The sequence below is a fragment of the Drosophila santomea genome, chromosome 3L (assembly GCF_016746245.2).
Source record: "Drosophila santomea strain STO CAGO 1482 chromosome 3L, Prin_Dsan_1.1, whole genome shotgun sequence".
In the NCBI taxonomy this organism is placed as follows: domain Eukaryota; kingdom Metazoa; phylum Arthropoda; class Insecta; order Diptera; family Drosophilidae; genus Drosophila; species Drosophila santomea.
Window position 1 is genome coordinate 4,685,784 of NC_053018.2, and position 25,448 is coordinate 4,711,231.

Below are 25,448 nucleotides of genomic sequence, written 5' to 3' on the forward strand. Positions count from 1 at the left end.
TTGTTATAACCGCTATAAACAAATGTTTTTCTTGCAGTGTCACATTATTTCGAAGATGTGGCAACCCTGCACCCGATATACTTTTTCTTGCTACTGCGGTCACACTGTTGAGTTGTGCGTCGCGAAAATAATTACTTTTTAGCCCATAAACAGCCTGCTAGAGCGATGGAGGCATCAAGGATCACAGTCAGCACCACCAGTGCAGCGCCAGTTACCACTCAAAATGCCGCCACAGTGACCACAGCGGCTGCGAGCACACTAATCCAAGTAGGCGTGTCGCCAGCAACAACAACCATACCAACACCAGCAGCCACAACAACAACAACCACAATAGGAAGTACAGCTAGCAGTTCAGTTGGAATTTCAACACCGATACGAAATCCGATTCCAAATCTGCCGATAGAATTGCAAAACGATCAAAAGCGAAGAAGGTGAGACGATGACATATGTCAAGTTTGACAGATTAGGTGACAAGTCCTTTTTCATTCGAACAGTTCATCACGAACGATTAAAAGGAAGCGTTTTGATGACGAAATAGTGGAGTACAACATTGCAGTGCCCACAAATCGCAGCGGAACAGACGCCAATCGCAGCAGCAGACCACGCACCACATCCCAGAATTATCCTGCTCTAGTGGGCGTGCCGCACACCACGTTAGCACCCATTAACATACCACCTTCCACGCCAGAGACGCCAAAAACGCCGGGCTCAGTGGATTCCCTGCTGCCGGGGACACCCAACACCGTTGCATCGCTGCCCCTGGCCACGCCCACAACGCCAGCACCCTTGGCCACTCCTCTTCCAGTTACCCCAATTGTTACTGCTGTAGCGCATCCCAAACCGCCGGCGATGGAGCGCCCGACGACCAGCGAGCGGCGTTCGCGTCCTGTGCGTCCTGCGAGCAAAAAGGCGCAGCGTAGAAATGGTCGTCCCATGGGACATATGGCCACCAAGGACCTGGGCCGCTGGAAGCCTATTGACGACTTGGCCCTCATAATTGGCATCCAGCAGACCAACGATCTGCGCATAATCCATCGCGGCGTCAAGTTTTCGTGCAAGTTTACTCTGCAGGAACTGCAACAGCGCTGGTATGCTCTGCTGTATGAGCCCGCGGTGTCCAGGATCGCAGTGTCTGCCATGAGGAACCTGCACCCCGAGTTAGTGGAGTCCGTTCAGCGCAAGGCTTTGTACAGCGTGCAGGAGGAGGACCTTTTGGGAACCATTAAGAGCGTAAGTAAACCATTTTCATCCTGGTTGAAGCTTTTTCTAATCAGTAATACAATCCACAGTCGGAACAACCTAAGCTTGAGCAGTTCCAGGAGCTCCTGGACAAGAATGCCTCTGTTTTCTACTGCGCTCGCACAGCCAAATCCTTGCAAAATCATTGGCTTCTTCTTAAGCAGTACAGCCTGTTGCCGGATCAGTCGGTGAAGCCCATATATGGCACAGATCAGCAACCACTCAGCTTCTCGGATGCAGAAGATCAAATCTTCGAGCACGACCTTAACGAGCCACGTGATGAAGCTCTGGAGATGGAGCGAGCTCTGGCAGATCGACGCAACAAACGTGATATTCGATTGCTGGAGAACGAGCTCTCCCGCTGGGGCGTTCTAGTGGATTCCGTGCTTAGCCCGACCGCTGCCTCCGAGTTCGATAACCAGACACTGGCCTGCTTGTGCGGTCGCCATGTGCGGTACTTAATGCGTTCCAAGGAGATTACATTTGGTCGCGATGCCAAGGACTGTGTGGTGGACGTGGATCTGGGACTTGAAGGACCGGCTGCAAAGATCTCGCGCCGCCAGGGAACTATTAAGCTGCGCAGCAATGGCGACTTCTTCATCGCCAACGAGGGAAAAAGAGCCATCTTCATCGACGGCACTCCTTTGCTGTCCGCCAACAAAGCCCGACTCGGTCACAACTGCACAGTGGAAATCTCCGGGCTGCGCTTCACCTTCTTGGTCAACTACGAGCTGATCAACGCCATTCGCCAGGAGAGCGCCAAGACATCGAATCCGCTCAACTAGTTGCGCTCAGAGCGGGCTGGATGCGAGTGTGTAATCTATTATAGTACTTAGTAAACATGAAAACAGAATTCTGGAATTAAAAGCATATGGACATATGTATAAACTAAAAGTAGTATTTTAGTTTAAATATTTTATATTTAATTCAGGTTTCAAAATTCGTTTATATAAGTTAGCTAATAGAAATTGTACCATTTACGACTCGCATTAAGTTTCGAGTAATCTAGAGTGCTAAGCAAACGCCAACGCTGTAAAACTCGTCAATCGCAACGCCTCCAATCGAACGGAAGCTGTTAGCGACTTTTTCAACCGTCGATGGAAAAATCGAAGGGAAGTGGCTAAGAGCTTAAGAGTTCTCCCGGATGGGGTCAGTTCCGCCCACGAGAAACCGTCTCGGTTCTGTCTCCAGACTCCTACGACTCTGTCATGTGGCTAATTTGCGACTAACTCGTAAGCTGCTATTAATTACAGCTCAGACGCTGCTTAGGGGCACCACTCACACCATCCGCAGCTCCATCCATCTAACCATTCTAGCCATAACCATTCTGTTCGCATGTCACCGTTTACAAAGGTGAATTGGGCAACAAATATATTCGCAGCAGCTCTGAGAAGACTCACGCGATTGTATAATACTCGGCTCGGATCTTTTCTTTCGTCTGGAGGAGCCACTGGGTTCCCAACTTTGAGAGATTCACTTGACACGGCAATTTGGCTGCTAATCTCTGCGATTGTGTTTAGACAAATTTGTTCGACCTCGCGTCTTGGGAGCTCCACTGACTCCCCGGGTTTTCCACTTACAAATTGTAACAGATCGCAGATCTGCGGAGATTGACTACTCCGACGAAGTTATAAATGATCCCAGCTGTTGGGGTAATTAATAGAACCACCGACAGCCGAAGACCATGACACCTAATATAGAAATTAGTCGGCGAAAGAACACGGAGAAAGTTCGATGACTTTCTGTGGCGGCCTTTCTTCGAGGTCGAGTTTGGGTTCGGTTTTGGATACGGGTATGGGTAGGGGTTCGGGATGGGATGGCGATGGCGATGGAGATGGAGGGACTGTTTAATTTGTATTGTTGATACTTTGTTGATACTATAAACTAATAAGCCAGGCTGCGCAGCATATTAAAATATAATTAATTGTTGTCACTGTCTATAAAAAGTCAATTTACACCGTCTTGACTCGGTGGTACCGGGAGTTTTGCCCCAAACTCTCCATCTTTCTTCGCTTTGTTCCCGCTGGAATTCCGAAATTCTAACGTTGATTTGTGTGCATTTTTTTGTCCGCTGACCAATCTGCGACTGCTGCTTTCTTCGGCGATGTTGGTGAGATGGTCAGATGGTGGTGATGATGGTGATGATGATGCCAGGGCTAATGAAGCCCGGCTTTGTCTTATTATACTTCTGCCATATCTTTTGTGCAGTTCAGCGAACTTTTGTTGTTGCTGCTGGCTCGATATTCCGATATTTTGGCGATGTCGCAACTGCTAAAATTAGTTTGAAATCTTTCTCTTCCAAGTTCCCTATTAGCGTAGGTCATGCTGTTATTTTTGGAGATCGGACTCCAAAGTGTCCGAAGTGGAGCACCGTCGTCCACTCCATTTTATGCTGGCCTGGCGTGGGTGTCTTAATCCAAAAGCTAGAACTTTCACAGCTCGATTGCTGAGATCATAGCTTAACCATATGATCTATTTGGTGCTAGAAACACCTGAGCCCAGCTTGGCCCAGTTCGACCAACATTATGCCTTGATTATCTCATTGCATTACATAAAGTAAACGAACAAAATTGTCGCAGCGCCCCAAGATTTCGTGACTTTGCAGGAAAATGGCCAAAAAACAATCGATGTGGGGCCATAAAAATAGCCTAATGAACAGTTTGCCGAATTGAACTATGCCAATATCATTTCCCCCTCTTTTTTACACCACCTGCCATACATATGTGTGATTATTCAATTCATTTCCATTCAATCCGACAAAACAAAACATTTATAGTGCTGGTCATTTGTTGTTATTGTCGCTGCAGTTTGATATTCATTTTGTTAATCGCATTTCAATCAACTTCATTTCAATTGTCAATTTCTCGAATAGTTTCCGATGCACTGAGAAAAAAACTAGTTACTAAAAATTTCTTTACTCGTAGGTACTATATTTATATATAATTTATATAGACAACCGCCAATTAAATATATTTCTTCCTGTACTTACAAATTGGGGAGGGGGTGTGGCAGCTTCTGTTTGGAGTGACACGCATGTCAACCGAATGCGTCATGCGAAATACTCGGATTTGGCTTTGTGTTTCGGCATGTAACGCATAAATAATCCGAAAACCCCCAAACCAAACCGAACCAAACCGAACCGAACTCAAAACAGTTTTGTTCCGCGTCGCTCATACGCACCGTGGGTCGTCAAAGTCAAAGTCCAGACGCTGTGAGCTGCATTGGTAATTGAATCGCCGCCGTGTGGTTTTGTTTATTGAACTAGCTGGCGAATATATTGTATCTCTAGTGATCGTCCGCTTGTCTATGATTATTCATGGAATGCTCGCTGATTTATCCCTATCTCCTACTTTTCGAAAATGATTTCATGCCGCGTGACGTCAACTGCATCGGATATATGGCTATATAGCAGGCCTATTCGCTACGATCGGTTTATCGAGCCCAAGTCAGTCACTCGGCTTGACTGGGAGGCCTTGGATTTCAGCGCTCCATTAGACGCAAGCGACTCCACGACGCCCACGCACTTGATATTTACCAACAACAATGGCAGCTGTGGCGCCAAAAAAAGCTAAGTTCAATTTGCAACTCCACTTTCGGGGCTTAAGATCTTGAGAGCCACACCAGATACCATCGAGTGCCAGACACTTTTTGCAGTCGAGACCAAATAATTACAACGACTTTGATTTTTTAATTAATTCGAGCCACAAGGCGAGCACAAGATACAGATACAGATACAGATGGCCATAGATACGCCAGCAGAAATCATATGCCGGACTTTTATTATCCGTGTGGGTTGGCGGGTTGTTGTTTTGTTTCTAGGTTTGTTTGTTTCATTTTGTTTTCCTGGCTTCTAATGGATTATGAATATGGCAGCATACCCTATTCGAGAGCTTTATTTTTTAGGGCAGGGAATAGTGTTACAGGTAATCCAAAACAATGCGAATGTCAATTTAAAGATTATTGATGGGCTTAGATACTTTGAATCATTCTAAAAGAATTCTTTATATATTATTAGTATGATATTTTCAATTGGCGTTTTCGTTATAACTTCGCCAAAAATGTCCGCACAGCTAACATAAAGACTGTTTTGTGCTGCTAATAAACATAACTAACTATGTCTATCCCTACTTTTTCGATTTTCGAAAAAAAAAATTTGACAAATTTTTGCATTTTCGATAAGGGGTACCATCATCAAAATTTGCGAAAAATGGCAAAAACTTAGCATTTCAAAGTATGTACATGGATCGATAGGGAATTTTGTTACGAATTCAACGAGCTATGGCATTTCACATTTGGACAACTATTTTCAGTGCTATCGAAAAAAAACGGATTATTTTTTATCAAAAAATCGAAAAACAAAATGTTGTAAAAAAATCCGATATTTTCAATCGGTGTTTTTGCCACAATTTGGCCAAAAATGGACGTACACCTAAAATAAAGACTGTTTTGTGCTGATAATAAACACAGCTAACAATGTTTATCCCTACTTTTTCGGTTTTCAAAAAAAAAAAATTAGACAAATTTTTGAATTTTCGATAAGGGGTACCATCATCAAAATTTGCGAAAAATGGCAAAAACTTAGCATTTCAAAGTATGTACATGGATCGATAGGGAATTTTGTTACGAATTCAACGAGCTATGGCACTCCACATTTGGACAACTATATTTAGTGCTATCGAAAAAAAACGGATTATTTTTTATCAAAAAATCGAAAAACAAAATGTTGTAAAAAAATCCCATATTTTCAATCGGTGTTTTTGCTACAATTTGGCCAAAAATGGACGTACACCTAAAATAAAGACTGTTTTGTGCTGATAATAAACACAGCTAACAATGTTTATCCCTACTTTTTCGGTTTTCAAAAAAAAAAAATTAGACAAATTTTTGAATTTTCGATAAGGGTTATTTTTTATCAAAAAATCGAAAAACAAAATGTTGTAAAAAAATCCGATATTTTCAATCGGTGTTTTTGCTACAATTTGGCCAAAAATGGACGTACACCTAAAATAAAGACTGTTTTGTGCTGCTAATAAACATAGCTAACAAAGCTAACTGTCGAAGAAGTCCCTACTTCTTCGGTTTTCGAAAAACATAACAGAACAGAACGAATTTTCCATTAAAAATATATTGCATTTTTCACACTGAAGTCTCAAAGTAACTGCCACTAAGTAGGTGATCTAAGGCGTGCTAATTAGCTGGGTAGCCCCGAAATGAATCATCTATATATAGGGAACGTAATCTAGGCCCCCTTCTCTTCCGCTTTTAAGTGAATAATGCCTATCCCTCGGAGCGAAGGGTATCAAAAGCTATGCACTTGGCCTTTCTCCCTTGACTATCAAATATTTGCGTTGCCAGCTAAAATTCGCTGACTCAAATCGCGAATTGCCCGGAGATTTTGTTATTACTTTTAGACGTGTTTATTTGTCTCGATAAAAATGGCTTGGATATGGCTTGAGCTATTTTAATCATTTTTAAACTGATCGGAAAGTGTCGAGACGCCAAGTTATCCAACTCTGCATCGACCTGAACCTGCTTCGCACTTCAAGATCCAACATGCCAAGGCCGTTCGCAAACCCTTTCGAAAATGAGTGAAGTATTGATCACACATTTGGCCCAGAGATGCACTGAACCAGCGATGTGGTGTGATCTTTAGACCCAGCTCGCTGGCAATTATATGTAATTATTCTATGCAATATGTGCCGCATATGCGAGTATAGTTTTTCATTTCGATTTTTCGATTTTGGCGCGTGACAATTGCGGGTGGGCCTCAAACCGAGAAATCGGCTTACTCGAGAGTAGAGCCCCCAGCCCCCAAAGTAGATTAAATTGGCCCAAGCAGAACTGACTGAATCAAAAAAAAAAATACGACGAACCCAGAGCCGAAGCTTTGGCGCTCGCTTTTGAACCGAAGCGGTTTCGAATTTGAAGTTTTTAAACCGTCAACTAAGCTCGCTGCGAATTTAGTGGCAAACGAGCCAGCCAGTCGACCAGACACACGAGCGCGAGTTTGAAATCGAAAACCTGGCCCAAACTGAAATTCAAAACCGTCGAAATAGCAGTATAGCAGTATAGCAGTATAGCAGTGATCGCAGATTGCAACGAGCGTGGGCTGTAATCGGAAGTGTTAAGCAAAAATAAATATTTGGATAATAAACAAAAAAAAAGCACAGCAGCTGTAGCTGGAGCTGGAACTAATTGAAAGCCTCCCGGCTAATTGCCAATAATGAGGATTGCCGAAATTGGCAACTGCTGAGAAAATAGATAATTTGGAAAATCTTGTGCGTGTGTACGAAGCCGTGAAAAGCCAACGGCAAATAAATTGCAAATTAAATCGGCATATTAATACGTAAGCACCGAAGGATCACCATGAAATCGTGGCTGGTAAGTGGCCTTCAGTTTTAATCAGTTTTAATCAGCGATAAGTTGTGTACAAGAGTAATTTTTGGTGTGCAAAACTAAAAATCGGCCTGCAGTGCGTCATGATAAGGCGTCAAACAATAAGGGAACAAGACAAGGGCAACTAGTTTTCTTCCATCTTGATCTCGTCACAGCGGTTCTTGTTCTTCAAGAGATAGGTAGCCAGGAAACTGATCGGATCACTGGGTCGATCCCGGGCCAAAGCCTGCAGTCCGTGCAGCAAAATGGGCGCCACTGTCTGGTCGAGATACTGGCGCACCGGCATGGAACTGACATCCGGACGCGGCTTCTGGCAGGCGGCGAAGGCATTGGGTCCCTCCATCGATTGCTGCGAGTGGGAGTCGTTCTTGGCCACATCTCCGCCGCCATTGAATTCCGCCTCTCCTGGGGAAACTGGCATTCTTGGGCTAAGGGATAAATCAATAGGTTCCTTTTTGTACATTCGTATAGAAATATAGCCTTTGATATTTTTAAAGAATTGTATATATGAGGTAGTTATTCTGCACTTTTCTCACCGTTTATTTAAAAATTATACAAATATTTAGTTTGCTTTTTTTTTTTTTTTAATTTTTGATTCGAACTGAGCTCTAACTGCTGTGAATGTCGCTTCGAAAATGACGAAAATGGTGAGCCCATAGGATTTATTTCCACAAGCTACTGAAACAAAAGGCTTGGCTTGCTAAGTGACAGCTATAAATGGTCTCATTTCAAATAGTAACTATAATAGTAACTATAAACTATATTTATATGTTAAGTGTGGAGATTAGAAATAGTAACTAAATTTAAGTGCTAAGTGTGGAGATCAGAAATAGTGACTATATTTATATGTGAAGTGTGCAGCTAAGAATTGGGTCATTAGATATTCAGAGAATGCAGTTTGGTTTTCTATTGAGTGCCTTCGATGATGTCACCCAGAGTTTTCCCATCACTTTGTCGCCGGCTTTCGGCTCGAAATTCAATCACCCCCAGTTGGGTCGTAAATCAGCCCATACTTCCCATAGATAACCGCCTGACCTCGACCCAAAATTTATGTGAAGCGGCCAAGATTTAGGAGCAGCGTTCGGTTTGTTTTACGGGTTAGCCAAAGACAAAGTCGGGGGAATTAGCCACAGCAATTATCTCCTAAGTGGCTACCTAGTAGCCCCCACTAATTAAGCTAAAGGGGACCAAGTGCAATGGCCATAAATTAACGTCCCCCCATTCTGCAAACTTGTAGCTGAGTTTGATTTCAAAATGAGCCAGCTGGCTGTGGGTTAACCCTTGATCGGTGGGGTGCCATAATCCAGTCGTCAGTGGTCGGCGATGTAAACGTGTTCTGAGAGTCGTAAAATCGGTGTAGAATCGCCTGCTAAATTGTTTGCTTATGTTTGGCAACACTTTTATACTTAATTGCCACCTGTAAATCACATAAATCTGCACGCCATCTCACTCGCACCTTCCTCTATAGATTTGTCGCTGTTTTTTTGATGCGAAATTTATTGAATAATTCATGGGAAGTGATTAACACATATTTCGCTGCGAGAAACCACAAACCTGTAGTTTTTGACCCATATTTCAGATAATTTTCGCCAGAAATTTGAATACGAATAGAAGCGGGGTCAGAAAACAAACACAGAGGGGGTAACTATATATGTATATGTTCCTTAACTGTTTTCAAAGGCCTCAATCATTCGCTTGCCACAAAAATCGTGCATTACATGGAGGCTTGCCCAGATATCGATCGGCGAAGAGAAGCTAGAGAAATGAAGAGCCCGCCAAAGGTCACTGGCATCTTATGATGATCATAAGGATGATGATGACGCAGACGCAGACGATTATGTGCTATTCAGATACTCCGCACTCCAAGTCAGTCAATGTATCTTGTATCTTTGTATCTTCTTTGAAGTGGGCAGCAGCACGTGGGCCTCACATCTGGTTCGTTGTAAAGGCAACTGCTAAAAAGGGCCAACAAATCACAACACAACAGTGGAGGAGAAATACCCAACTGCAGCCACAATTGCGCAAATCTCTAGGGAAGAAAAAGATAGCGATAAGAAAGGGAAAGAGATCGAGCTCAGCATATGCAAATCAGTTTGAGCGACATTAAAAGCCAAAACAGACATATCCAAAAAAACAAAAACAGAGTATTTTTGGGAATCGAACATGTAAATACCCTAATTTATGATAAAATAAATAAACATTAGTTTAGTTCACCCTTAAATGGTAATTATGGTTTCCTTTAAATGGTCTTGCGATTTTGATTTAATTTAAATGTATTATTAATTAATGCAGTCTATTATAATCATTCTACGGTTCCTTGAAATTTCCCAAGTGAACAAGCTCAAAATTTAAAATACTTTAACATACGTAGAAATAGATCACACAAATATAATAATAACGTAGAAATGTATAATTAAGTAATAAAACTGCGCATTTGATGGGTCTGGTTTTCTCTTTCCCTTTTGTTACAAATTGGCTCATAAATATATCACACTCCATTCTAGGGCATTGAAAGAAAACAAAAGCAGAGCAGGGCTGAATTAGAGCAACTGAATTAATTAGCGCAGTGGAATCACTTGCCACATTTTACTTTTATTATCTATGCGACCTTGAGGGAGATAGCCTGGCCCAAAAAAAAAAATAAAATAAAAAAAGGGGGAGATGGCGAAGTGACAATAATAAATTCAAATTGTCTTTGCCATTTTGTTTCGCACTTTTCTTCGCTTCGGATACCTTAAAGGTATAAACTGAAAACATAAAAACAGATTAGTTGCTCTATGATAATTATGCAAGACTCTCCTAGATGGATTGATATATGGGCGTCCGATTTCTGTTTCTCATGTTTTTCATTTCACAATTACCCATTATTAAATATCATTTCAAATGGAACCGCCCCTGCCGGCGGCCAATTCGCATTTTGTTGTTTTCTGCATTTCACGCATAAATTATTTGGCCATAAACTGTTTTGGCCAGAGTCGATCGATGATGCTGCAACTTTTTTCTGGCCACATTCCGCCGACACATCAAGATATCTTTTTACTCCAGACACTGACCCAATTCCTTCTTCTCGTCCAGGGGAGGTGGCTAATTTACTTGGCCACTCGCCGGAATTCTATGTTGGTTCACACGCCGGTGAATTTTGCACTGTTTTTTTAATGCCCGTCTTAACAAATTAGCAACAGCTGCTGTTTTGCAGTCGAATGGGAAGCGGATCCAAATGCGGTCACAGCCATAAGTGGCGGGTCACCTCAGAAGTGAGCAGTGAGTGATGTGGGAAGATGTTCTGGGTGAGACTCCGCGGCAATTAATCCATTAGGTCACCCAGGGGAGTACGGGTAATAAATGCTTCAATATTAATGAGCTCTTTCTGGTTATACTACATATAATTATAGTGATTATTTCGGGGTACCCGAAACATTTGTAAAATAGCTTTCTTAGTTGCAACTATTTAAACAATGTAAGCACTATTGTAATAACTATTGGCAGCTTGTTTTAAATTTTAGGTATGGAATTTCTGTTGACATCGTATTATGATTATTTAAATTTCCTCAGGGTGTTGGCTTGAAATCCTTCGGTAAACAATTCCATTTCCTTGTCACACTTCTGTCTGCAACGCCCCGAATTTTTTAATGCACATAAAGCTATCTGGCCACTGACAGTTCGCAGTTGTTAGAGTGCAAACGAGGCAACCACGCTGAAAAGCAGCGACAATCAGAGGCACTTTTGCCCACACAAGAACTGACAGCGAGCGAGGAACAATGTCGCCAGTTGATCGGGGAGAATAAGAAATAAGAAATATATGCACAGATACCCAGCGTATAATATGAGTGAGTCCCACGCATGGGACACCAGTTGAATGCCAGATGAGGGAGCTGCAGAGGGGCTATAGATGCTAATCAATCCGCTTGGCATCGAAAGTATGCCAAAGTCAGTCGGCTTGCCTGGCCTGGCCCTTTTTCACATTTTCCCAACCCAGTGGCAATGGAAATTTCACACGGTGAAAAATGATCACCAAAATGGGCAAATCTCTATTTACACATATGTATGCATTTTAACAATTTTAAATGTTATGCTAAATGACATAAAAAGTTTAAATTTTAAGTAATAGAAAATAAAGGAAATAGTATATATTTCCTTCAAGTGCAGCGGTTCGTTCGAAAGTAAAACACAAAACAATTATCACACATAGCTGGCATTTTTGCATATGCCGCTGACACAGATGGCGCCCGAACAGGGACAGCTGGCTGCCAAAAAATGCGGCTTTTCCCACACAGCTAAACGCTTTCCGCCGGCTGAGTTCATTTACACGCAGCGCGCAAAACAGAGTCGAATCCAGCGCCGGCAATTACTATGATTAATTTCGCTTGATATGTGCATCGGTCTCTGGACTCTTGGCTTTTCGGAGGCCCAGCTCAGGCGCAATTATGAAATACGCCTTAGCATTTGAAGGGGGGCTTCGAAAAAAGAAGCCCGGCTAGGTGGTGGTTGCATGCCCGCACGCTGACAATGAAAATTGGTTGGAAAGAAGGGGGGGGGCTGGGTGGGGTGAAACAACACTTTATACAACACGAAATTAAAACACGAGCGAGCAATGAACAACTGCCTGCATTGGCCCATGTCGAAGTAAGTCGAAGAAGTCGAATCGAAGTCGCAGCTGAGCTGAAAATTAATGCGATAGCAATGTGCTCGTGCAGCTTTCACTCTCTTTTGGGGCCGAATGTCAGCCGGCTGGGGTATTTTGTATTTCGATACGATTTGCTTCGCATTTTTGGCCACCGTTTCTGGGGCTGCGATTGGGTTGCCCATCGCCGCCCAATTGGAGCAGACGAGGAGCAGAGCTCCCACAGCTGCCAACCGCCAACTGCCAACTGCCAAGTGCCAAGTGCAGTGCCAAATTGCGGAAACATTTTTGGCGACGAAGCGCGAAGCGACGCGCAAAAAAAGCCAAAGCGAAAAAACAAAAGACTTAAGACACGAACTGGCCGAGATGGCTGGATGAATCAACCAGTTGGCGGCGCCGTTTGGTGCCACATCAGGTGGATTTTCCACTTGGTTAGCGGGCCACACTTTTCCTCTCCATCAACTCCCCGCCACCAGATGTCGACCTTCATCATGGGGCATTACCCAACGCCGATCAACTCACCGAAAACTCCACTTCGCTTGGTTCCACTCTTTCACGCCTCGGCAAATTGGGCGCAGCCGCGTCGGAAGAACGGAAGGCGCCCAGAACAGACGCTGTCTGGCACAGGTTCTTCTTATGCAACTGATTTATTGGGCAACTTATCTAACGTAGCTTCTTAAAAGCAAACAGCCTTCTCAGATAACATTTAAATATATAAAACAACAGAATTGTCAAATGGGAAATATATTAAAGCTTTAAGTAATGAACTGCTTGTGTAATTGATTATCTGCACTCCACCTCAGATCCATAAAAAAATGCATAAACTTGAAATACATAAATTACATTTAATACCACTAGTTATGATTTCCAATTATGGTCAGCTCTACAATGAATTGTGGGTGCTATGCAGAGCTGAAAAAAAACATAAAACTTTGTATAATAAAATCAACTTGTTTAGTGCGCTTTTCATTCTCCTTATGCAACTGTGTAACTCATTATGCAATTTTAATAATTGTGTCAACCGAACAAAAGTGAAATGTGTCGGAAGTGTCGCCTGGTGGAAAACTTTTGGCGCCGCTTCGTTTGCCAGCTGTTTGTTTTTATTTCTGTCGAGTTCATAGCTCTGCCCCTGAGTTGTCCGCCCACGTTTGTCGCTTCTGGATGACCTTGCCGCTTTGGGGAGGCACACATAAACCATATGGATATGACCATTTGTGCTTCAATAATTGTTTATGGCTCTCGGTGATGAACATTTGTTTGTGACAGTCGCCCGATGCATGTCAATTGCATGATTATCGCTTAATTATCAATTCCATTCTGGTGTTTTGTGTTCCGTTCCGTTTCGCCTCGCTTCGTTCTATGCGTGACTATTGGGGATTTCACACGTCGCATCCACTTTTCAAATTACAACACCCATCTACGCAACACTCACTCGAATAATCGAGTTATCACACCGCGAGTGCCACAAATATGGAGAGCAGCAGCTTTACAATGATGCAATAAATTGCAGTGCAAAATGTGGTTAGAGCTGGTTTAGATGGATGCGGGTTGTGCAAAGAATTTAAGCGAATCGAGTTAGGAATACTTCGTAGTTTATAAAGAAATAGTAATATGTTATTTTTATAATTTTTGAATAATTGCAAGATATATAATTGTAGAAATATAATTGTAGAAATAAATCATTAAGTATTACTACTGTTCCACCCGCAGTGTATAAATATTCTAGCAAGTAAATATTCTTATATGATTCAGTAAAAGTGAGATCCGATTCAATTTGCACATTCTTTGCGTGCAGTTGACTGGTAAATTCTATAAATAGAGAATAGCATCAGGCAGCAGCTGTCCGGCGGAAAACTGGGTTACTTAGGGGCTGTAAATCAACTATCGGATGTGGTTTGGACCCCAGTCGATCGGATGAAGTGACTCCGACTGGGACAAACAAGACAGGCAGCTTGCTGCGTGGTCGCATACGTTGGTTATTCAATTCAGGGGCGGGTTCTGGGAGCCCACACTCTTGACTTGGCCATAGTTGGAGCCTGGCTCAAAGGCATGGCTGCTGATCGTAGACACCATTAAGTGCATTGTATAACTGCTTACAATGTTCCTATTTATTGTATGTACTGCTTTTTTTTTTGGCGGGGCCTCCAAGACAAACAGGAAATGCCGCAGCCAAAAAATCGTTGACCGAAAAAGGCAAGCACTTTTTTGTTGGCTTTTACTCTTTTAGTTTTTTCTTGCTTTGTTTTTTTTTTGTATTATTTTTTGCAAGTTACGAAAAGTCAAACAACTAACGAAATTTAATACAATTTTGTACGGCAGATTGTTGTTGTTTGTCAGCTGCTTCCCACAGTCAAAAATCTGCGGACTTTGCTCGAAATCTGACAGCGAGCTGTCAGTCAGAATTCCAATTCCCCTCCAATTTGCCGTTTTGCCCCTTGCAAAATATCCGAGTGGGTGTTTTCCATCCGTGAGGCACTGAAATATGTTTCGGCTGCTCTGAGTGTAATTCAATAGTCGCCGTTTGCCGTTGGCGGCTCGCATTCTTGGAATTGATTGTGCTTAATGAAATGTTTCATTAGCTGAATATAGGGTTTCATGTTTTGCGCGGCTGCTGTGTTTGTGGAATTTGAGCAATTAGAAATTATTATTTGCTTCGCTTAGCAGCTGAGGGGCTTAACAAGATTATTGACACGTATTTCATACAATTTTGACAATAATATAAAAGTCCCCACTCAGTGGCAAGTATTTTCAGTTATTATATCTTAATTAAATAGCTTAAACACAAAATGAAATGACTTAACAATGTCATACTTATAAGTACTTTTGATATTCCTTAAGTTTGTGTCCTAAGTCTTTCGTTTCAGCTTAAACTATTATAGAAGCTTTAAATATATTTTTCATTGAAGTTTATTAAAATAAGTTTGCTGAATCAAATGAAAATATAGTATTATATCTATTCGGGGGACACCGTTTCAATGATTCATCGTTTTTGTTCTAAAGCTCTGTAAGTTCGTGTCTTGAGTCTTTTGATATTAGCTGGAACTGGATTTTCCAATTTTGGATATGTGTTTTCGATTTCATTGATTATTACGAAAAATAATATCATTTGTTTTCTTCGAAATCCGAAACGGCGCTAACACTGAATCAGCATAATTTTTCTTGCTTACATGCAAATATTTTCAGTAGGTTTTCTTGCCTTCTGTTTCTTGCTACTTGTCTGGAAAATAATTTATTTAACTTGGCCATGCTGGACACCCATATAGCCGAACTACAACATGAACTAAATTTTCCACAACCGATTTCTGTGGGTTTTCATGCCACATGATTCACGGCATCCATTCCCCAGGCGGAAGCAGCATAATCAAATTGAAAACGGGGAATTAGCCGAGTAGAAATCCATCACCACATGCACTCCCATGCGAGTATGCAAAAACACTCCCCGAAACACAAAATTAAAACCACCAAATCGGAACCAATCCAACTGAGCAAATACAAATACGATCCACGTATGTATGTCGGCTATGGGGATCGATTTGAAAGGCTTTGGGCTTCATTAGCTCTTTGTTTGTGCCCAGAATGCAGGCAAAAATAAAGCATTAACATAAAATTGGAATTTTCTTTGCTTCATTTATCATCTCTAGTGGATTTGGAGCGAACTGTGATCGTAATTGAAGTGGGTTTTAATTAAAAAGTGAACTGTGATCAGGCGAAGGTCACCAACAATGGGGAATTATGATTGCTTTGTTTCTAGCATTTTTGCAGAATTCTTTGTTCAGCTCGGGTTTTTGGGGTCAGCTGAGCAATTTTGGATTGCGTAAGTTACAAAAGGGGCTCCCAAAGTGGGTGAAGAGGCTGCGGGGGCGGGATGGTTGCGCAACGGACAGAAACTCTTTTTTTTTTAATGTTTTGTTACCGTTTCGACAGGCAGCAGCAACAACCACAACAACAACAAACGACTGACAATAAAGTAAACAAAATTGCGCGCCAAGGAAAACGTGATTTTCCACTTTTGATCGCGCCCAAAAGGAGTTCGCCGCATCTCGAGCGATTCTCACGTAACCAAAGCCTCTGCGGCAACAACTCCAAATGTGCAACATATGTTGCAGAGTGGAGTCCCGCCACCAACCGGTTGGCTTCAAAACCTGGCAGACCAGGCTCCCAAATCGGGCCAGAAAATTTCATTCAGAGAGATGTAGCCCCGCTGGTGGCCACTTTTACTCTCGTTGTGGCCAAACACAGCGGAAACAGTCGCAATAATTTGCTCGCTATTTCGTTCGTTGCGTTGGCCGATCAAATAAATCTCCATCTGCTCGCACGGAGCTTGTATATACTTTTAGTTATGGGCACTGCGACTCAGACACGCGAATTTCTCACAACTAGACGGCAATTTGCTATAGTTTTTTTCGGGGGAGTGGTTGGGAAAGTGACAGATTTATGTTGATATATTATGTCATTGGTTTTAGGTGGAAATTCAATTAGCTGCGTTGGAAACAACATAATGACTACCGGCAAATGTATAATAAGGAATAATTTAATCATAGGAATAATATTTAAATATATATTCAGTAGTATGAATCACTTATAACTTTTTATGTTTTGCATGCAATTTAAATATTATTAAAAAACAAAGTATTGTACGAGTACACAAAACAACTGTTTGAGAGGACTTACAGTTTTGTGCTGATGTAATTTCTGTCTCCTTAAATTATGATTAATGGCCAAGTTTAGTCAGATGACAGGCGATACTTATTAGAGTCATAAATCAATAATATAATATGCACATATCTTACAAAGGTGGGGCGAATAAAGTTCCCCCTTTAAGGAAAGTTCATTCTTCGCGGTTCAATTATTTTGATTATTCTGAAAAGTGTCCCAACAACAATTAATTAAAGCGCCATAAATTGCGTCGAGCCAAGACGTACATACATATAGTATCGCCCCAAACGAGCACGAAATTATAATAAAAATGTCAGCGGCTGCCGAAATTAGCCAGTAAACTTGGCTCATAGCCGCTCCACCCACATCCAAAACCCCCTCCATCTTTTTCAACCCATGGAAATTTATGACGGAATGCTAAAGTAATTGAAGCGTAAATGATTAAACGTGCGGGTGGCTCATACATTAGAATAATTGCCAGAAGTATTATTATTCGAGCTCCAACCTTAACCATGAGCGCGGGCATATCGGGTATAATGATAATGCCAATCCCAAGTAAAACCAAATCGAGTCATCTGCATTACGCATACGCCACGTGAACCGGTTCGATTCGCCGATGCTGATGGTGATGGTGATGTTGTTATTGATTCAGCTGCTACTGGTGGCGGTGTTGGTGCAGTGGAAAACACTTTCACATACTGCATTTCCGCAAGCGGTTGCTGAAATGTTGCACAACCGCATCTCGTGCCATTGATTCCTCTCTGTCCAGTGTCACCTTGACTCTGAAACGTGCCACACACACTGGGAGAAATGTCGTCTAATTAATTGTATACAATGTAATCTTTATGTTTGGTGCTTATATTCATTTTGTTTTTACCAAACATTAATGGTGGGAAATCCCAATAATATAAAATATTTTTTAGTACACATAAACCATATAATATATTTATCACTGGACATGAGTTGCCCCACCGGAAAGCCGTTAATGGATTGATGACTGCCTGCTTTGGTTTGGGGCAGCTGTCGGCGGATGTGATTAGTGACCAATCCTCGTTGCATTACCCCCTATAAAAGCTATGCTCACAACTCATCGCAACTTTCCTTTCAGCTGGCTGTGGTGGCCCTGGCAGCAGTTGCAACTGGCAGCCAGACGCCCAGTGCGAATCAATACCATATCCAGACGGACGAGGGACCGGAGCGCTACTTCCGCTTCCAAACGGACAGCGGACAGTTTCGCAAGGAGAAGCGGCTGCAGGACGGCACAGTCATTGGTGATTGATCAACGCTCTCTATGGCGGGAAAGTTCATTGAACTTATTTAACTGAATTTGCTTTCGACAGGAACTGAGGCGTGGATCGATGCGGCGGGCTATCTGCGTCAGAAGGACTACATCGCCGATAAGCAGGGCTACAGGATACTGAAGTCCAAGACCATCTATGTGGGCCTAGGAAGAGCCGTTGAGGTAACTCTATTAAAATCCTTAATTAAATAACTTCTCAAATGTATTTTCTTCCTAGGACGCCATCAAATCCACCAAGGCGGCGCCAGCTCAATCGGGTGTCCTAGTGCATGGCGGCTCCTCGGGATCTACGGCCAACAGTCTGGGCAGCTATCGTCGTCCCAGCTATGGCTACATTTCCAGCACCACGTCCACCACCACTCCTGCTCCGTATCCACCACCAGCTCTGCAGGACGTCGAGGATTCCGGCGCTGGAAAGCTGAATTACTTGCCACCTGAACAAGCGGCCAAGATTGAGCCACAATCACAGCTCGGATTCGATCACTATCCGGATGAGCTGCCGCGTGCGAGAGATCAGCTACTGTCGCCCCTTCCGGCCACGCCCCTCAGCCCACTGGTGGACATTCATTCCAATGGTGATCCTGTCCAGGACGTGGAACTGAATGCCATCAATGTGTACGACGCTGAAGCGGATCGAGCTTTCGGTCATGGACAATTCGGTTCGGTTATTAGTTCCACTACGGCCAGACCTCCATCGCTGGATATGCTACCTCCACTGACTGCCCACAGGCGACGTCTGCGTCCGCGTCCGACTCCAGCTCCCATAGCCATCGTTTCCAGCACACCAGCGCCCATTTCTGGCGGGGATTTGTATGGCTACTCCACGCCGCAGCCCTTCGCTGCGCCTGCCTATCAATTCGCACCGCCAGCCACGTCCGCCAGCACGGGATATGGCTACTATCCGCCTCCGCAATCCCCAGTGGATGTGAACTCCCTGGAGTCGGCTCTGCTTCCGCCACTGCCCAACACCTACCGAAGACGCCTGCGTCCTAGGCCAGTCCAGAGCAATCACCTCGAGGGATTGGCCGCCTCCGAATACGATGGCGTGGGATCGACCCGTAATGGATTCCGGTATGTGCTGCCCAAGCAGTACCACGAGGAGGAAACGAATCCGGCGGACGGAAAACGTGCGGGCAGCTTTGGCTACGTGGATCCCTTCGGAATCCGGCGGGTGGTTTACTACAACGCAGCTCCCGGCAGAGGATTCGTGCATCGGAATAACAACCAGTTTGTGGGCGCCAATGGAGCGCCATTCGATTCGCCGGGTCCGGCGCAGCTGGTCAACGAATAGATGTTAGGGAATAGGATCATTCATGGAGATTAGTGTGGGTCGATTTATTTTGTCAGTGATTTTTGGGTTCTTCAACGAGTTTAGGGGTTAGGAATCGAATAAATCTGGGTAATTTTGAGTTGTAGGATATGGCATATAACTTTTCGCTACATTATTGTTATGGGTTCTTTCAGAAGATTTCCCATAAAGCTAGAAACATAAGCTCTAAAGAAATCATGTCATGTGATAAATTTTAAATGGATGTTCAGTATTTCATCAAATTGATATTTCGGAGCTTACACCTATAGATTTTTAGGAAAAGTTACTAAAAAAAAGATTTCCAAGTAGGTCCACCCAAGCCGTGTAAATCGACCCACTCTAATGCAGGTGCTGCACGTAACCCGAATCCCGACTCACTCAACGAGGCACCAAAACTAACCATAGAACCTCAACCACGGGGAATCCCCCACTTACGATTAACCTGTACATATAACCACGCTTAGAGCTTTCCTCTCTCAAGGCCCCACTCTTTTTTTTGTATCTGTACTGCACGCACACACACACGCAAAGAAAACGACATCTGTGTTAATTAATGTAATGCTTAATCACATACAAATGTAACATAATTTATAAATCAAAACACTGTGCAATTAGCGCTTAGAATAAGTTCATTTGGGGTACTCACTGCCGCACAAAATGTAGATTGTGTAAGTGATTGGGGAGCAATCGATTCACGTATTAATCTTGCCATATTAACAAAAAGTAAATTAATTAACATCTCTGTTCATCACTTGGAACTCCCCATTTGGCCCCTTAGCGTAATTTATACCAATAAAAAATAACGATAGCCGTTTTTTGGCCAATAGCTGTTCATTTCTGAAGAATGAATGAATACCCGTTGCCTAAAAACTTTAGCCATGTATTGCGAAAAATTGTATTGTTAAGCAGTTTAAAGACAATAAAAATATGTATTTAAATTATAAATATTTTATTTTATTTATGGGATATTTAGAAATTGCTGATTAAACGAAATAAATTCTCATCTGAGTAAGTCCAGGCCCAAAACTTCAGTTCGTTGTGAATGTTCGGTTTCTTTTTCCCATAATCACACTGATATCGAGGGAAAACAAATCCGAGTGAAACCTTATCAGCGCGACAAACACATTACCCGGTGAATCTTATCGGGCGTCGCCAGCCAAACAACCCACAAAGGTGACTCAGTAGTGCAAAGTAATTGAAGCAATGAGGGCCTTGTATCTACTGCCGGTGTTCGTGCTTTTGGGTAGCTTTTGCTCCCTGCAGGCCGCCAATATCCTGTGCTTGGTGAGCACGGCCAATCACAACAATCCCGGCTGGTCACAGTCCCTTTTCGACGCCCTACTGGCCAAAGGTCACACCCTACTGGTCATCAGTTCGGCGCCCAATCCGGAGCCAAAGAAGCAAGTGGACGGTCTACTGTACTACCATCTGCACAACGAATACGATGTGATGAAGAAGCACTTCCTCCTTGAGGAGCCGCGGGAGTACAAGAATATGGTTACCCTCAAGCAGCTGCTGGTGTGGTATGAGGTTCTCTTGGGCAGCTGCCGTTCTGTCCTCTTCTCGGATTCCATGAGCAGCAAGTTACCCGAGCTGAACGCCCACCTGAGCACGGGCTTTGATCTGATCATTACGGATGTCACCCAGGGCATTGAGTGCCTCATGGATACGGTTAGCGGCTGGCGTTCCAAGCCAGTTCTGGGCTTGAGTGCTGGTAAGCTCACCCCGGACCTTATGGCCCTGCTCCAAGCGGAAAACACTATAAATGCGGCCAGAATACCGCACTACATTAGCCAAGTTCCGAAGAATATGGGCTTCTGGAATCGGCTTCACAACCACATCATGTACTTTTCAGAGTCACTGTGAGTTCGATAATCATCTACTACTATTTCCAGTATTCATATTCAATTATCCCTATCTCTAGGATCCACTTAGTTATCATACGTCCGGTTATTAATAACCACATGAAGACGGAAAATGGTTTCCCCACTCTACAATTAGTGCTGTTGAATACCCATCCAACCTTGGATTATGTTCAGAATCTTCCGCCCGGAGTCATCGAGGTGGGTGGTCTCCACATCAAGAACAAGACCAGTCCTCTGCCTAGGTATATACAAGAATTCACAGAGAAGTTCCGTGATGGCATCGTTTACATCAATATGCCCTATATCGAGTATATGAATGGCCAGGGACTAAAGGCCATGGATACCATGATTCAAGCCAATCCCAGTTGTGGCTTTATTTGGAATGTGGAGCAACTGCAGCAGTTGCCTGATGAGAAACCAAATCTTTTGACGCTCCATGTGGATCAATCACTACAGCAAGATATTTTGGGTAGGTTTGTAGGCATTGACGTCTTGATAAGGTTAAGAAACATACTTTTGCTTATGACTATCAGCTATGCAGTACGTCAAGGGGTTCCTGAATCATGCAGATAGTTTCAGTCTCCAGGAGGCGATTCACAATGCAGTGCCCGTCATTGTAATACCCCTTAAACTGGAGGAATTTAATGTGAGTACTTCTAATTTTTCGAATAATAGTCTTAAGTCATATTAAACTTGATCCTGCAGAATGCCCAACGTGTAATGGAACGCAACTTGGGAGTGGTGCTTCAGGCCAAGGAACTTGACCAATATTCCCTGTCGGGTGCCCTTAAGCGAATCCTCGATGAAAAGCGTTTCACAAGTGCCCTCTACCAGGCCCAGTTAAAGTTCCGGACTCGTCCGCAATCCCCTCTAGAATTGGCCGTATGGCATGCGGAACAGCTCATCGCCGAGCCACGATTATTTAAATATTTCGCACAAACCGAGGCTTTAGCCCAAAATTTCTTCGTGGCCAATTCCCTAGATGTCCTGTCAGTGCCTCTCATAATTCTCCTGGCTGCGCTGGTAACTGTGGGCAACTTGGTCCGCGTCCTATACAATGCGAGATCCAAAGCTAAGCTTTCTTCCGAGAAAGAAGTACCCAAACGCAAGAAGTCAAAAAAGAGCTCGACGAACTCCACACCAATGAATACAACTCTCAAACTAGAAACCACCGAGTTATTTGAAGATCTAAATGATGAGATTCTTGAGGGAGAGGAGCAACTCCTTGCAGTGGAAGAAAAGCCACTCGAGGTGAAGAAAGAAGACTAAATGCTAGCTTCATATTTTGTGTATTTTCATGTACCATAATAGATCAAAAAAGACTGCCCATAAATAATTGTAACTATCTCCACAACATCTATTCGTTAATTTGGGTAAGCCCATTTCAGGGATTTTGACCTACATATTTTATGTTTAAATACAATGATGTGTTTGGTAAAATGTCATATTTGGAGAAATCTCAATTAAAATGCAAATCAAACTTGAGGTAAAGCTAAGGTAACTTTTTACATTTTTATTTTTGACAAAATCTGTCTAATTTACAGCCCGAAAGTATATTATTCTTTAAGGCCACATTATTTTCTCACTTTGATTCTCTTAAGTTAAGAGTAGAAATACCTAGAAAAGTCACACTCAGGTAGGTAGATTCACCACAGGTAGGCACAACTTCATTTTATGCCTTTTTCCGAAATGCTGAGCCGGCAATAAAACCCTCAGACCCACGTAGTCTTCAGTGTATTTCGAGAATTTGCCGCGAAAAGACCAGAAAATCGACGAAAAATGCTGACCAAACTGTTGAAGATTAGCTGCACTTCGAGGCAGTGCACCTTTGCCAAGCCGTATCAGGCGATTCCAGGACCACGAGGACCCTTTGGTATGGGTAATCTATACAACTACCTGCCCGGAATCGGATGCTACTCCTGGCTAAGATTGCACCAAGCCGGCCAGGATAAGTATGAGAAGTATGGCGCAATTGTGCGGGAAACTATAGTTCCCGGACAGGACATCGTCTGGTTGTACGATCCCAAGGACATAGCTTCACTGCTCAACGAGCGGGACTGTCCGCAGCGAAGAAGTCACCTGGCACTGGCCCAATATCGCAAGAACAGACCGGAAGTCTACAAAACCACAGGTTTGCTGCCCACCAATGGTCCGGAATGGTGGCGTATACGTGCCCAGGTGCAGAAGGAGCTGAGTGCTCCAAAGAGTGTGCGGAACTTTGTTCGCCAAGTGGATGGAGTGACCAAGGAGTTCCTTGGATTTCTGCAAGAATCTAGCGATGGTGGTGCCATTGATATGCTGCCCAAGCTCACCAGACTGAATTTGGAATGTGAGTAGATGACTCGAAAAATAAATTAAACATTGTATCAAGTATTTGAGTCTCAAATGGAGAAAGGAACATTTGAATTTCATAAACAAAGTTTATCTTAAGAACACCTTTACTAGATCATTGCTATTTCTTTACCCAAAGTAGAAGAACAATAAATATTGTAAGATCTAGGATAAGATAGTTTCTGAACTTACTTCACTTACTTACTTACTTTCTTTTTCAGTAACCTGTCTGCTTACCTTTGGAGCTCGTCTGCAGTCCTTTTCTCCCCAGGAACAAGCTCCTGAATCCCGATCCACTCGCCTGATGGATGCAGCTGAGACCACCAATAGCTGCATCCTGCCCACAGATCAGGGCCTCCAACTGTGGCGATTCCTGGACACACCCAGCTTTCGAAAACTCAGCCAGGCCCAATCCTACATGGAGGCAGTGGCCCTGGAGTTAGTGGAGGAGAATGTGAGGAATGGTTCAGTGGGATCTTCACTGATCTCGGCGTACATAAGGAATCCAGAACTTGATCGCAGTGATGTGGTGGGCACTGCTGCAGATTTACTCCTGGCTGGCATCGATACCACCTCGTATGCCTCGGCATTCCTGCTCTACCACATAGCTCGAAATCCGGAGGTGCAGCAGAAGCTGCACGAGGAAGCCAAGAGGGTGCTTCCGTGTACCAAGGATGAGCTCTCCATGGATGCCTTGCGAACTGATATCACCTATACGAGGGCTGTGCTCAAGGAATCACTTCGCTTGAATCCCATTGCCGTGGGCGTGGGCAGGATTCTTAACCAGGATGCCATCTTCAGTGGCTACTTTGTGCCCAAGGGTGTAAGTGCATATATACAAATATAAAAATAATAATTCTTTTAAATGGTGTAATTCCTGGCCAGACCACCGTGGTGACCCAGAACATGGTAGCCTGCCGCCTGGAGCAGCACTTTCAGCAACCCCTGCGCTTCCAACCAGATCGCTGGCTCCAGCACCGCAGTGCCCTGAATCCCTACCTGGTCCTCCCCTTTGGACACGGAATGCGGGCCTGCATCGCCCGCCGTTTGGCGGAGCAGAATATGCACATTCTGCTTCTCAGGGTGAGCCAACGGAAACAGATCAGCACTTTGCGGTCTCCCAAATAATGGCAATTTGTTTATTCCATGGAATCGATTTGCATTTTCAGCTGTTGCGTGAATACGAATTGGTTTGGAGCGGTACCGACGATGAGATGGATGTCAAGACCCTGTTGATAAATAAACCCGATGCTCCAGTGCTGATCGATCTGCGATTGCGTAGGGAATAAGTATGTGACTGTATTACGACTGATATACCAGACTTGCTTCACTTTTAAATAATTCGTTTATTAATTATTTTAAATTAGTTCATAATTATAATTAGTGTAAATTATATATAACTAGACTTGCATTTAATGTGATTGAAAGGCTGCGGGTGTTTTGGTCTAAGTACTAAAGAGAACGACAAAAAGGCATTCATCGAAAATTCTTCCAAAGGGGTATACTAGATAGGGTTGCCAAATACTCGAACATAGGGCGTGTGGGTTGTCATTCCACAGAAGATTGCTTATTTTGTTAACCAGATACATATTTTCCTCGAGTATTTTGTGCTTTTTCCTTTTTGTATACATGTTTTCGGCTTGACAACCCATTTCCGGGGGCTTTAGTGTGTAATTATGCTTGACTAAATACATATTCCAGTACAATGTTTAGTTTAAATATATACTCGTA

General features: G+C 43.2%; 5 protein-coding genes and 1 pseudogene across 8 annotated transcripts; 4 read left to right on the top strand and 2 right to left on the bottom strand.

The window, feature by feature from the left end:
• Positions 1-78: 78 nt before the first annotated feature.
• On the top strand, positions 79-2,133 carry LOC120447772 (microspherule protein 1). The gene is made up of 3 exons (XM_039629324.2): positions 79-431; positions 495-1,230; positions 1,290-2,133. Exons 1-3 carry the CDS (start codon positions 166-168, stop codon positions 2,022-2,024), a joined length of 1,737 nt encoding a protein of 578 aa, XP_039485258.1. The 5' UTR covers positions 79-165; the 3' UTR covers positions 2,025-2,133.
• Positions 2,134-7,188: 5,055 nt separating this feature from the next.
• Positions 7,189-20,466, top strand: LOC120448512. Its single transcript, XM_039630547.1, has 4 exons — positions 7,189-7,620; positions 18,021-18,183; positions 18,253-18,374; positions 18,430-20,466. Exons 1-4 carry the CDS (start codon positions 7,606-7,608, stop codon positions 19,501-19,503), a joined length of 1,374 nt encoding a protein of 457 aa, XP_039486481.1. The 5' UTR covers positions 7,189-7,605; the 3' UTR covers positions 19,504-20,466.
• LOC120448514 (protein dpy-30 homolog) lies at positions 7,631-12,796 on the bottom strand. 3 transcript variants are annotated; one of them, XM_039630550.1, is made up of 2 exons: positions 12,779-12,796; positions 7,631-8,063 (listed from the first exon to the last, which is right to left on the bottom strand). In XM_039630550.1, exon 2 carries the CDS (start codon positions 8,054-8,056, stop codon positions 7,760-7,762), a length of 297 nt encoding a protein of 98 aa, XP_039486484.1. In that variant the 5' UTR covers positions 8,057-8,063; positions 12,779-12,796; the 3' UTR covers positions 7,631-7,759. The 3 variants fall into 3 exon arrangements, with proteins under 3 accessions (XP_039486484.1, XP_039486482.1, XP_039486483.1); XM_039630548.1 differs by lacking the exon at positions 12,779-12,796 and adding an exon at positions 8,172-8,328; XM_039630549.1 differs by lacking the exon at positions 12,779-12,796 and adding an exon at positions 8,172-8,311 and having other exon boundaries at positions 7,631-8,086.
• On the bottom strand, positions 11,054-11,831 carry LOC120448513 (annotated as a pseudogene).
• Positions 20,467-20,529: 63 nt separating the features above from the next.
• On the top strand, positions 20,530-22,740 carry LOC120448511 (UDP-glycosyltransferase UGT5). The gene is made up of 4 exons (XM_039630546.1): positions 20,530-21,383; positions 21,446-21,855; positions 21,920-22,032; positions 22,092-22,740. The coding sequence occupies exons 1-4, from the start codon at positions 20,725-20,727 to the stop codon at positions 22,653-22,655; spliced, it is 1,746 nt and encodes a 581-aa protein (XP_039486480.1). The 5' UTR covers positions 20,530-20,724; the 3' UTR covers positions 22,656-22,740.
• A 364-nt stretch (positions 22,741-23,104) lies between these two features.
• LOC120450237 (cytochrome P450 302a1, mitochondrial) lies at positions 23,105-25,442 on the top strand. 2 transcript variants are annotated; one of them, XM_039633116.2, is made up of 4 exons: positions 23,105-23,715; positions 23,939-24,540; positions 24,603-24,800; positions 24,887-25,442. In XM_039633116.2, the coding sequence occupies exons 1-4, from the start codon at positions 23,166-23,168 to the stop codon at positions 25,004-25,006; spliced, it is 1,470 nt and encodes a 489-aa protein (XP_039489050.1). In that variant the 5' UTR covers positions 23,105-23,165; the 3' UTR covers positions 25,007-25,442. The 2 variants fall into 2 exon arrangements, with proteins under 2 accessions (XP_039489050.1, XP_039489051.1); XM_039633117.2 differs by lacking the exon at positions 24,603-24,800.
• The last annotated feature ends 6 nt before the right edge of the window (positions 25,443-25,448 follow it).

Coding starts and splice junctions, on each gene's coding strand:
- LOC120447772 (XM_039629324.2), top strand. CDS start 166: ATGGAGGCATCAAGGATCACAGTCAGCACCACCAGTGCAGCGCCAGTT. Junction 432..494: donor AACGATCAAAAGCGAAGAAG/GTGAGACGATGA, acceptor TCATTCGAACAG/TTCATCACGAACGATTAAAA. Junction 1,231..1,289: donor TTTTGGGAACCATTAAGAGC/GTAAGTAAACCA, acceptor TACAATCCACAG/TCGGAACAACCTAAGCTTGA.
- LOC120448511 (XM_039630546.1), top strand. CDS start 20,725: ATGAGGGCCTTGTATCTACTGCCGGTGTTCGTGCTTTTGGGTAGCTTT. Junction 21,856..21,919: donor ACTACAGCAAGATATTTTGG/GTAGGTTTGTAG, acceptor TATGACTATCAG/CTATGCAGTACGTCAAGGGG. Junction 22,033..22,091: donor TTAAACTGGAGGAATTTAAT/GTGAGTACTTCT, acceptor TTGATCCTGCAG/AATGCCCAACGTGTAATGGA.
- LOC120450237 (XM_039633116.2), top strand. CDS start 23,166: ATGCTGACCAAACTGTTGAAGATTAGCTGCACTTCGAGGCAGTGCACC. Junction 23,716..23,938: donor CACCAGACTGAATTTGGAAT/GTGAGTAGATGA, acceptor TTTCTTTTTCAG/TAACCTGTCTGCTTACCTTT. Junction 24,541..24,602: donor GCTACTTTGTGCCCAAGGGT/GTAAGTGCATAT, acceptor ATTCCTGGCCAG/ACCACCGTGGTGACCCAGAA.
- LOC120448512 (XM_039630547.1), top strand. Junction 18,184..18,252: donor GCAGGACGGCACAGTCATTG/GTGATTGATCAA, acceptor TGCTTTCGACAG/GAACTGAGGCGTGGATCGAT. Junction 18,375..18,429: donor GCCTAGGAAGAGCCGTTGAG/GTAACTCTATTA, acceptor TTTTCTTCCTAG/GACGCCATCAAATCCACCAA.
- LOC120448514 (XM_039630550.1), bottom strand. CDS start 8,056: ATGCCAGTTTCCCCAGGAGAGGCGGAATTCAATGGCGGCGGAGATGTG.